The 11114-nt window shown below is 44.0% G+C and overlaps 1 protein-coding gene across 1 annotated transcript; it reads left to right on the top strand.

The window, feature by feature from the left end:
* The first annotated feature begins 10 nt into the window (after window positions 1-10).
* Window positions 11-9647, top strand: LOC114359986 (phenoloxidase subunit 1-like). Its single transcript, XM_028314535.1, has 14 exons — window positions 11-92; window positions 636-757; window positions 1422-1614; window positions 2053-2155; window positions 2236-2356; window positions 2952-3154; window positions 3370-3498; window positions 3608-3731; window positions 3822-3986; window positions 4510-4638; window positions 5173-5351; window positions 6515-6660; window positions 7338-7573; window positions 9038-9647. The coding sequence occupies exons 2-14, from the start codon at window positions 644-646 to the stop codon at window positions 9245-9247; spliced, it is 2052 nt and encodes a 683-aa protein (XP_028170336.1). The 5' UTR covers window positions 11-92; window positions 636-643; the 3' UTR covers window positions 9248-9647.
* The last annotated feature ends 1467 nt before the right edge of the window (window positions 9648-11114 follow it).

The raw sequence follows: 11114 nt of genomic DNA, 5'->3' as shown, positions 1-11114 counted from the left end.
GCAGGACAACGCTGAACTTTCACAGTCTAGCCGTGAACAACACGGCTTGATATTAAAGTTTTTTTAGTTTGGATACCTGGATTAGTTTTTGGGTAAGTGTTTTCTTTTGGAACTTGTTCGTAGCTTACGTTAAAAAAGCTCTAAAAGCGATCTGCGATTTTCACTTTTTTATGCTTAACAAGACAGTTATTTGACCACAATCGTACCTGATGTTAAGTGGTACATATCTGCCCTGTAAGTGCCTATTCACTCTCGCCTAGAAAAGGCCCGGTTTATAGTCTTCGGGAAAGACAGCAGCAGGCAGCGAATTCCAGTCCCTAGCTGTTCGCATTATAAAAGAGTAATCGAAACGCTTAGTGTGAGCTGGTGGAATGTCAACAATATAATTTTCCACAGTAGGGGAGGTCGAGGACAGTTGTAACAGAGGTGGGTTGTAACAAAATCAATTATCTGAACCTAAGACATGTTATCAAGCTAGCGACTTCGCAAATTCCTTGCTCTTTCGACACTCCACAGTACGCGTTAAGTTTTCAGCTCACTAACTATCATAGGTTTAGACAAATTGGCTTTGTTACAATTCACCTCTGTAACATTCTCAGTGCTTATGTAATGGTTACGAAGTTTTTGTGTTCCAGTCGTCAAGATGGCAGACGAAGCCAGAAGGAACCTGATGCTGTTCTTCGACCGGCCCACGGAGCCCTGCTTCATGCAGAAGGGCGACGACAAGACTGTCTTCCAGCTGCCCGACCATTACTACGTAAGAACTACCTTTTCATTTAAGGCTTTGCCTAAAGGTCAGCGCACACAGGGGCGGATAGCGCGCGAAAGGGGACGCGATCCGGGACGATATTTTTTGTAATCAGTGACATAGAAAGCGTACGGCGCGATGCGTTTAAAGCTTAGCGATGGATCCCTATCGGATCGCTTAGCGGCCTACCCGCCTCTGTGTGCTGACTTTAAATGTAGACGTACTGACTTTAGATTGTGAAACCCACAAGGACACCTTCAGTAATGAAGAAAACGACTATGAGGAACTATTGTAGTAGATTCATCATCATCACAATTTCAGCCACAGGACGTCCTCTGCTGAATATAGGCCTCTCCCAATGAATTCCACATTAAGCGGTTGGTAGCGGCCTGCATCCAGCGCCTTCCTGTTACCTTTGTAGATCTACACGGGCCTATTCCCACCTTTATTGCCCACCGCTGCAACTCTTGTGTAGCCAGGATCTACAGCTTCACCGCCAATAAAAACCCAACCAGTGAAGGTCAAGTTTGTCCCGGGGGAACGTTAAACTGTCATTGGACTCGCAACGAAATTAATCAGAAGAACATAGGAGGAGTTCCAGGTTAAGGTTCGTTGCAAATCTCTATAAGCAAGCAAAGATCTACAGTAACAGTTGACTATTCCTACATTCCAGCCGGACAAATACAAGGCGTTGAGCACGACGCTGTCGGACCGCTTCGGGACCGACGACGCCAGGATCGTTCAGGTTTCCAACATCGGGCTGCCCGACCTGAGCCTGCCGAAGCAGCTGCCTTACAACGAGCAGTTCTCGCTTTTCATCCAGAAGCACAGGGAGATGGCTGGCAGCCTCATCGACACCCTTGTCGGTAAGTTGTTTGTTTTTAAGTGCATTTACAGTTACTTATGTTTTTTTGTCTTACCTAGCTTCTTCTTCTTCTTATTCGTTACGCTCTTGGCAGAGCGGTCGTGATCATGTTGAGGCGTTGTTCACATCGGTTGTAGAAGCGGATACAACTCTCCGCACGATCTCCTTCCATCTCTCTCTATTGGCAGACTGTCTGGTGCAGTCACATGCGCCGTCTCCCACTGCTGCTTTCACTTGGTCGGTCCAGCGCTTTAGTGACCTGCCACGCGTTCGGGTTCTTTCGTCTTTTCCCTAGCTTACTGTGGCTTTTCTGGCTACATACATTTTCGTTATCGATTCATTGAGCTTTTTTCAAGGCTTATCTGGGTGCTTGAAGTCACAGCAAGGATTTAGAGCCGTAACGTTACCTATGATTAAAGAGACTTCTGTCTTTCTACAGGCATGCGCAACATAGAGGATCTCACTTCGGTTTGTTCATATTGCCAGCTGCATATCAACCCTTACATGTTCAACTACTGCCTCGCAGTTGCACTTCTGCACAGGTATGAGTTTTTTGTCACCTCATATATTTGGAACTTCCAAGAGTCACAAAATACCGTTAACCTTTGTTTGACAATTCCAGAGACGACACCAAGGGTTTCAACGTACCCACTGTGGTCCAAACCTTCCCAGACAAGTTCATGGACCCCAAGGTGTTCCGCAGGGCTAGGGAGGTGTCTAACGTCGTGACGACAGGCCCCAGGGTGAGACTTTTTATTGATTTATATTTTCTGTTACGTCATTCAAGAACAACAAGTAAGGCTCGGTTCCCACCAAGGCGGTGTTTTTTTTATCCACAACGAGGAAGCTCTTGGCCTGTATCTCACCTTATGGTAAGTGACGATCAGGCCGAAGGTGGAAGCGAGCTTCACCCGGAATCCTCAACCACGAGTCCACGGAGGAACTGGCTATCTTACCTCTAACTGCCGGAACACAATAATGCTGTTAACACTGTTGTTATGGCGACAGACTTAGGTAAGATGGTGGTAGCTAGCCAGGCAGATTTAGAACAAGCCAAATCGAACAGAAAAATCTGCCCCTACTGGGAATCGAACCGGGGACCTCTGCGTCTGAAGCAGGTGGTCTTACCACTAGACCACAGAGGCGGTTTTATTGCTAATCGGAACGGACCTGAGCGGAGCAGTGCAGAAAAGCGTTTTGAAGAACCATCTCTTCTCCGTTCCACACCGCGCCTCCGTTGCTGTTAAATTCGTCCGCCCGACTCTTATGATTTTCTTTTCTCTTCTCCGCTCCGCGCCTTGATGGAAACCAGGCCTAAGTCATCATTACAAACTTCAGATGCCGGTCGTGATCGAGCAGAATTACACAGCCTCAGACGCGGAGCCCGAGCAGCGCGTGGCTTACTTCCGCGAGGACATTGGCATCAACCTGCACCACTGGCACTGGCATTTGGTGTATCCCTTCGAAGCCGACTTCGCCATCGTCAACAAGGACAGGAGGGGAGAACTCTTCTATTATATGCACCAGCAGATCATTGCCAGGTAAGATACAACACAACAAAAGAGTACTTACAAAAGCCAATTCGATATTTAACTTTACTTCTGTATTTTCTGGTCTATTTCTTCAATAGAATGCAATCAAGTCTAGCGAATAATCTAAATCCAGTTAGCCAAAATTCTGAATTTCTGACAAAATACCCTTAATTAGGAACTTTTATCTTTCTTGTTACGTAACAGCACCAAATCTGCCTTCTCAGATACAATGTGGAGCGCTTCTGCAACGGGCTGGGCCGCGTGGAGCGATACACCAACTTCCGAGCCCCCATTGCGGAGGCTTATTTCCCCAAACTGGACTCCCAAGTCGCCAGCCGTGCTTGGCCTCCAAGGTATATCAAGATAAATTATATTTTACAATGGTATTAAAACTTGAAGGTTTGCTTCGATTATGTTTATCTATAGAAGCACCTAATCAAGCATCATGTTTTTTTCCCACAGGTTCGCGGGTTCGATCCTCCGCGATCTGGACCGTCCTGTTGACCGGATCAGGATTGAAGTCTCCGAGCTGGAGAGATGGAGGGATCGCTTCCTCCAGGCTATTGAAGAAAACGCTGTACTAGTGGTATGTAGCTGTGTTATCGGTCAGATCAGATCAAACAGTTTGATTATTTAGCAGATACAAGCAGTCATGTGCTTAACTCTTTTCCATCAGCCTGGAAACCGCAAGGTGCCTCTTACTGAGGAGACAGGAATTGATGTGCTCGGCAACTTGATGGAGTCGTCTATCCTGAGCCGTAACCGCGGCTACTATGGGGACCTGCACAACATGGGCCATGTCTTCTGCTCGTACGCTCACGACCCTGACCATCGCCACTTGGTAAATAAACAATATTTTCTCTCTCCTCTTGCTTTACTTTTAAATAATACATTGTCTACGGTCTAGGCCATTTATGACTTGATTTGTCTTATTTATTAATTTTTCATGCTCAGACCAATTTAGTCTAGCACTCTTCAAGGCACTGGGATTGGATCCACGCATGCCACCGTGCTGGACGCATTAACAACGACCGACACGGCACCACTTCGCGTCAGGCAACCGACACAAAATTTCGCCCATTTTTTTTTGCAGCAGGAACAATTTATGTTGATATGAATTGGTTTCAATGAGCGCTATCGTTTTAGCGCTCACCAGTTAGCGCCACTGTAGAGTAAGGTCCTGTCACTTGCTAGTAGCGAAAACAGTGGCGCCAACTTGTGAGCGCTAAAGTGGTAGGAGGACTATCGTATTTGCACTCATCAAGATGGCGCCACTGTAGAGTAAGGTCCTGTCAATCGCCAGGGGTGCCAACTGTTAAGTATAAAAACGATAGCCCTCATTAATTTCCGTCTTCCTCTTCCAGGAGCAATACGGCGTGATGGGAGACTCGGCCACCGCCATGCGAGACCCGTTCTTCTACCGCTGGCACGCGTACGTTGATGACATCTTCAACATGCACAAGGTTAAGCTGCCGAAGTATGGCGCTGACAGGGTAAGTGTTGAAATGATGTTACCATACTTGAAATACGGGAGTTCTAATTTGTATGAGGATTTCTTGCCTTGGATGATTTCCCTAATGTTCATACTGATTAACAGCTCAACCAAATAATCGATAGATTGATAAAAGATAGAAAACTTTATTGACCCAATAACATAAACATATTATTATTATACAGCAACAACACAATGAGAATAAAAGATAAATAAAAACGAAGAACCATTACAAAGCCACTGCGCCAATAGGCTCCCGCTCAGCATTTATCTTGACATGCCTTTACTTAAAAGCATATCAAGAAGCTGGTCTTTTACGGGCGCCCTTGCTATTGGCATCGCACATCCCCCTGAGGAAACACCGACTCGAGTTCGCTATTGCTCAGAAGGGTGCGCAATGCTGGGAAATACCGTGGCACACCACCCCATTTCAAAACACACATGCATTTAATGTTTTATCGGATGACTGAAGTCTATTACTTTGAGGGGCGTCTAAGTTGTTGGATCACATAAGACATTCATTATTTCTCTCTAGCTGGACTTCCCTGGTATCCGCGTGTCTTCTATCAGCGTGGAGGGTCCCGCCGGTAGGAACACCTTCGGCACTCAGTGGGAGCAGAGCACGGTGGACCTGGCCAGGGGACTCGACTTCACTCCGAGGGGCAGCGTGCTGGCACAGTTCACCCACCTCACGCACGAGGAGTTCACTTATGTGTAAGTGTAATAAACGTCACAGATCAAGAATCACCACCAATAAGGAGTAAGGGTTTATAATGGTCAAGGCTCATTTAAGTTCTTAATGTCCAATGTACCAATTTGCCTCCTATTGGTTGTAGTAAAATGTAGTAAAGTGCGCAACCAATCAGAGACAGGCATATTATTATTATTGTTTTAGGACAGGCATAGTTCTATGCCCTAGATGCGCTTACTAGAATATTTACTGAAAAGTGAGCAGGCGGCGGAGGCCCTGATAGTAGGTATAGATTGATTGTATATTGACTACACGGTAGTCCATAAGGATAGAAAAGACCTAAGTTCTGAATACAGGGTGGAAACGATAAGTGATCTCATTCGATTATTTCTTAACTATACAAGATATCGAGAAAGTGGTTAATGATCCTGAAAGTGCTTCACGAGCTCTATCCAACGGTACCAATAATAGGTTACAGAATTAACTGAATCTATCCGAAAATTAAATGTTTTCAGCCTCCATACTAAATGTATGCCAGCCAAACAATATTTGAAGTATTTGTTTTTATTAAATAATAAACACTTAAAATGAACTCGCAAATTGCATTCTTATTTAAAATTATTCATGGAAAACGTTGGTTTTAGGCTTTACTTGCTATAATATTATCAAGACATGAGTGCCATGACTGTGGCTGTACTAAATGTATGGAAGATAGAAACATTGAATTTTCGGATGGATCCAGTTTATTTTATAACCTATTATTGGTATCGTTGGATAGAGCTCGTGAAGCACTTTCAGGATCAGTAACCAGTTTTTGAATATTTTGTATAGTTTTTAATATTATGTGGTTTTCCTAAATGTATGGAAGCTGGAAACATTGAATTTTCGGATAGATTCAGTTTATTATGCAACTTATTATTGGTACCGTTTGAAAGAGCTTGTGAAACACTATCAGAATCAGTAATCAGTTTTTCGATATCTTGTATAGTTTAGAAATAATCGACTGAGATCACTTAACGTTTCCACCCTGTATAATGCGTTTACTTATTGCGAAGGTAGCTAGCAGTGGTTACATGACTGGTTACATGCATTAGCTCCAGCTTTTCTGCGCCATTCAGTCGTCTAGAAGTTCTGTGTTCTATGACGACGATGATGATGATCATAATATTGTGTTCACCGTTTGTAGCATCGAGGTGAACAACTCCACCGGGCGATCCACCACGGGCATGTTCCGGATCTTCATCGCGCCGGTGAACGACGACCGCGGGCAGCCTCTCAGCTTCGCAGACCAGAGGCGGCTCTTCATCGAGCTCGACAAGTTCTCGCAGCCACGTGAGTAGCCCATATTAGTAGGCTTATAACTTAGTTATAACATACTAGCTTTCCGCCCGCGGCTTCGCCCGCGTGGACTTTTGTCTGTGACAGAAAAACTTTTTGCGCGCGTCCCTGTTTCAAAAACCGGGATAAAAACTATCCTATGTCCTTTCCCGGGACTCAAACTATCTTTATACCAAATTTCATCAAAATCGGTTCAGTGGTTTAGGCTTGAAAGCGAGACAGACAGACAGACAGACAGAGTACAGACAGAGTTACTTTCGCATTTATAATATTAGTAAAGAAAAGATGTGTACTCGATTACACAAATGTACCTAGGGAGACCACGGGCTTGAAGACGTAGCGTGGGCAGACCTCCTGTAAGGTGGACCGACGATTTGGTAAATTCGCTGGAAGAGCCTGGATGCGGGCAGCGCAGGACCGTCCATTGTGGAAAACCTTGGGGGAAGCCTTTATCCAGCAGTGGAAGTTATTTGGCTGAAACGACGACCTAGGGCGAATACATTTAAAATTACGCACTTGAACCAATACTGGAACCCTTTTGAGATACATAATTTCATACTTTCCATGATTCCCTACTTCAGGAAAGGATCCATATCTGTTCCTGAAATTCCTAAGAATAGTGACGGAAGAACCTCTTAGCTACCCTTCTAATAATACCCTCATCTCCCCAGTGAATACAGGCAATAACACAGTCCGTCGCAGCAGCGTCGACTCCTCCGTGACCATCCCCTACGAGCGGACTTTCATGGACCAGACGAAGCGCCCTGGAGACCCGGGCTCCGCCACCGCGGCGGAGTTCGACTTCTGCGGCTGCGGTTGGCCGCACCACATGCTGCTCCCCAAGGGAACCGCGCGAGGGTACCCCATGGTGCTATTCGTGATGGTGTCCAACTGGAACGACGATCGCGTAAGTTATTTAAGCTTGTTTTTTTATATTACACACTATGTGAGCGATAACCACTGCAACTCTCGAGAAGTTGCTAAAGGTTTGGCAATTTTCTTTCAATAAAAACTATGTTCGTGGGACGTCCACCCACAAGGTAGACTGACGACCTGATAAAGGTAGCAGGAAGGCGCTGGATGCAGGCCGCTACCAAACGGGCGATGTGGAAGTCATTGGGGGAGGCCTATGTTCAGCAGTGGACGTCCTGTGGCTGAAATGATGAAAAACTGTATTCTGGTTGGTAGAGTAGGAAGGCTACACACGCATGGACAATGCAATGCCCGATACTTCTTGCGCCGTTGTTGCTTGTTGTTCTTCCATGTTCAGTTTTCAGACGGGGTCACCACTGTAGGAGGGCTAAGTTTGGTGTGTGGTGTGTAGCCTTCCTACTTTTCAGTGTTGAGGAGAGGTAGTTGAAGTAAAACTCAATTGCTGGTTCAGAAGGGAATAATTTATTGGCGAAACAATGCCATATTTATTTACAAAACTTATGTACAACTAGACTACCTAAGCAACCATACATTTTGACCAATCGCCGTTTGATGTTATATTCTTGTCGTCTCGCTCCCACGATGTCTCTCTGTCACCGGGTTCGCGCAGTGTTCCGAGTGCGGCGCGAGTCTTCTGTCTCGCTCTCACGCTACCTCCTTGTCGCGCGGCGCGCGCGCGGAGTGCGAGGGGAGGTGTCGACTGGAGTGCCCGCTGCCCCCAGCCTCGATCTTTTCGACGGCGGGCAGCGGCGCAGGACGCACGCGTGTACCGGAGCGCGACGCGGCGCGTGCCCACGCGGCTCGCCGCTCCACGCGTGGGCGTTGGTGATGCTGCTTGGTGACAGTGGTGCGAGCGGTGCTGGTGCTGCGATGAGGGACGGTGCGACGTGCAGTGGTCACAACGAAACAGCTCTTCTCAGAGCTATGCAACGGCTCTTGTCAGGGCCACATTCCTGTTTCTATTATGATGACCAATGTGGTGTTTCTGTGCTGAAAGTTGCTTGTGGCTTCGGCTGCAAACATTCATTGTTTCGATTCGAAGACGATTTTTATTGTGGTCGCTGGCGGCTACAGTAGCAAACTCATTGGGCAGGTTAAAGTTGACAAGTAGGAGATTTTTCATGAGATGCAGAGGTTTGATTGCCAGCCACCGTATTAATGAAGGTGATACTTTGGGTCTTGTTGCTGGATGAAAACCTACCTTTCATTCTCTCGGTCAAATTTAATCAGAGGAATATTTCGTCCGTATTCACAAAAGATGCTTGCTTAAGTAAAGCAGCAAATGGAACGCATAGAGCTCTGTGATTGGTTCGTGTCTCACCACTGTGAGACCTCGTAGTAATGTTTGTCTTGGTATCAACGCTGAAATAATTGGAACTTGGCCTCGAATGGCCTTTAGTAAAACAGAAATACCTACTCTATCCTATGAATGTTGCAGATCCTGCAAGACACGTCAGGCTCTTGCAACGACGCAGCCTCGTACTGCGGCCTCCGCGACCGGAAGTACCCGGACCGGCGCGCCATGGGCTTCCCGTTCGACCGCCCGGCGCAGGCTTCGACGCTGAGCAGCTTCCTGCGCCCCAACATGGCGATACGGCCCTGCAGCGTCCGGTTCACGGACCAGGTCAGGATCCGGCCGCAGCAGTAGGTGGATCTAATGGTTGTTCAGACAAGACAGAAGTTTTTTGTATCAGGGATAGGTACCCGACAAAATTTAAAACGGTTTTTAATTGTATCGGTCACAAATCAATACTTTAGTTCTGATTTTGTCAGGTGTACATTTTTGGAAGTAAGAAAAGTTGAAAAACTGATTAAGATTGATTTAGAGTTTGAACATTTCTCAAAGCAATTTTAGTATCGATAGCTGTTAAAATTAATAGCTGATAAATAAACAGAACATTCTCGTTATTGTTGTAATATAACTTCTATGTAGGTATGTTTCAACAAAATGACTTTGTCTATAAAGAACAATAAATGACGCGTTTTGTGACAAATATGTTAACTACCAAAATATCCAAAAAAGCAGATACCAATGTACCGTTACTTTATAAATCATCAACTCCAATTATTGTGAATCATCCACTTCATTTAGGTACTATTAAATATTTATGTTTTCTGTCTGTTGCAATAAATTGTATGTAACTACCTACATAAAACTTTACTTGGCGTTGTATACCGGACTCCGAATGCTACCTTTATTTTAGCTATAATAAATATATTTTTTGCATGTTAGTTTGTAATAATATTTTAAGCAAATGGGTCATTAAATATAAGTTTCTCTGTAAATATGTACATAATTGTTAGTAGTTTACGATTTCTGAGACTGAATAAAATTAGCCTTTCAACATATTATGTGGTTTTATTTAATCTAAGTATCTGGAAAAACTCAATTCTACTAGAAAAAAAATTAAACAACGTGGAAGATATTCACTTGCATACAAGGAGAGCGAATATTCTGATCTTCTGTCATGTATTTTAAATTGTGGTCAAAACTCAAACCTAAATGAAGATAATGTTGAGGGAGACCGTGGTGAGTTGTAACATAGGAGAGATTTTGTCGATTTTTTGGAACTTATTATAGCCTGACCAGGAACATAAAAACCCTCGCCATGTTGCGGAAAACTAAAGGTACTAATTTCTTTTAATGGCAACAGTAACTGAAAACTTCATTGACATGTCACCTTGCATGTCAGTCTATTGCTGTCAAAGTGTAAACAAACTTTATTTTAAATGTGCGCAATGATTTTGTGAATTAAATTGCTAAAATCTTTTTATAGTCGTGAAAGAAAAGTGGCTCACAATGTGTTAAAGTATTTGTCGAAGAGAAATACTAAGTGTTCGGACAATATTTTCATTGAATAATGTTTCCGACAAAGGTTGTCAAATTGACTGACATGTTTATCGCATAGTACAGTCCACTATGAAAATCAGCTGTGGTTTGTTTCAACTACCTATTTTAAAAATCTTTGTCAATTTCTAAGTGTTGAATTTTATGGAATTGGGAAAGAAGTACCGAGTTTGAAGCGTTCATGAGCAAACATTGCAGTTGAATATTCAAACTCTGAATTGATTATTGATGAATAATAAAATAAATCCTACTAGCTCGATTGATGGTTTCATTTAATTTATTTAAACCAGGTTACCTTTAATAATATTTTTTCGTTAATTTATGAAAATATCAAATTAGCCCGTAATCCTGAATTCTGATACATAAAGTTAGCTTATTAATTTAACACAGGTACGACTGTACTCAGTGTTGCACTATCAAATGCTATTGAAGCGCCTCTATGCCAGGGTTTTTATGTTCCTGGTCAGGCTATAACTAGCGAGCTCGTTGGTCACAACTCTCCTCTGTTACAACTCACCGCAGTCTCCCCTACATCCTATGCATGCATAGGATTTTAATTTGTAGCTAAGTAGGTACTTAACACCTAATTAAAATCCGGATTTCAACAAGCAGTCCTATGACGAATGTATCTTGCTTAAATGCCCAACGAATTAAACTTATATTATCG

This window comes from Ostrinia furnacalis, unplaced genomic scaffold (assembly GCF_004193835.3).
Source record: "Ostrinia furnacalis isolate ACB-3 unplaced genomic scaffold, ASM419383v2 OfSCF4780, whole genome shotgun sequence".
Taxonomy (NCBI): Eukaryota; Metazoa; Arthropoda; class Insecta; order Lepidoptera; family Crambidae; genus Ostrinia; species Ostrinia furnacalis.
The sequence above is the reverse complement of the archived record's forward strand: the minus strand, read 5'-3'. Positions and strand labels throughout refer to the sequence as shown.

Excerpts from the sequence above, each read along its gene's own strand:
- LOC114359986 (XM_028314535.1), top strand. The coding sequence starts at position 644 with ATGGCAGACGAAGCCAGAAGGAACCTGATGCTGTTCTTCGACCGGCCC. Across the intron at positions 3,499-3,607 it reads AGCCGTGCTTGGCCTCCAAG|GTTCGCGGGTTCGATCCTCC; the intron begins GTATATCAAGAT and ends TTTTTCCCACAG. Across the intron at positions 4,639-5,172 it reads CGAAGTATGGCGCTGACAGG|CTGGACTTCCCTGGTATCCG; the intron begins GTAAGTGTTGAA and ends ATTTCTCTCTAG.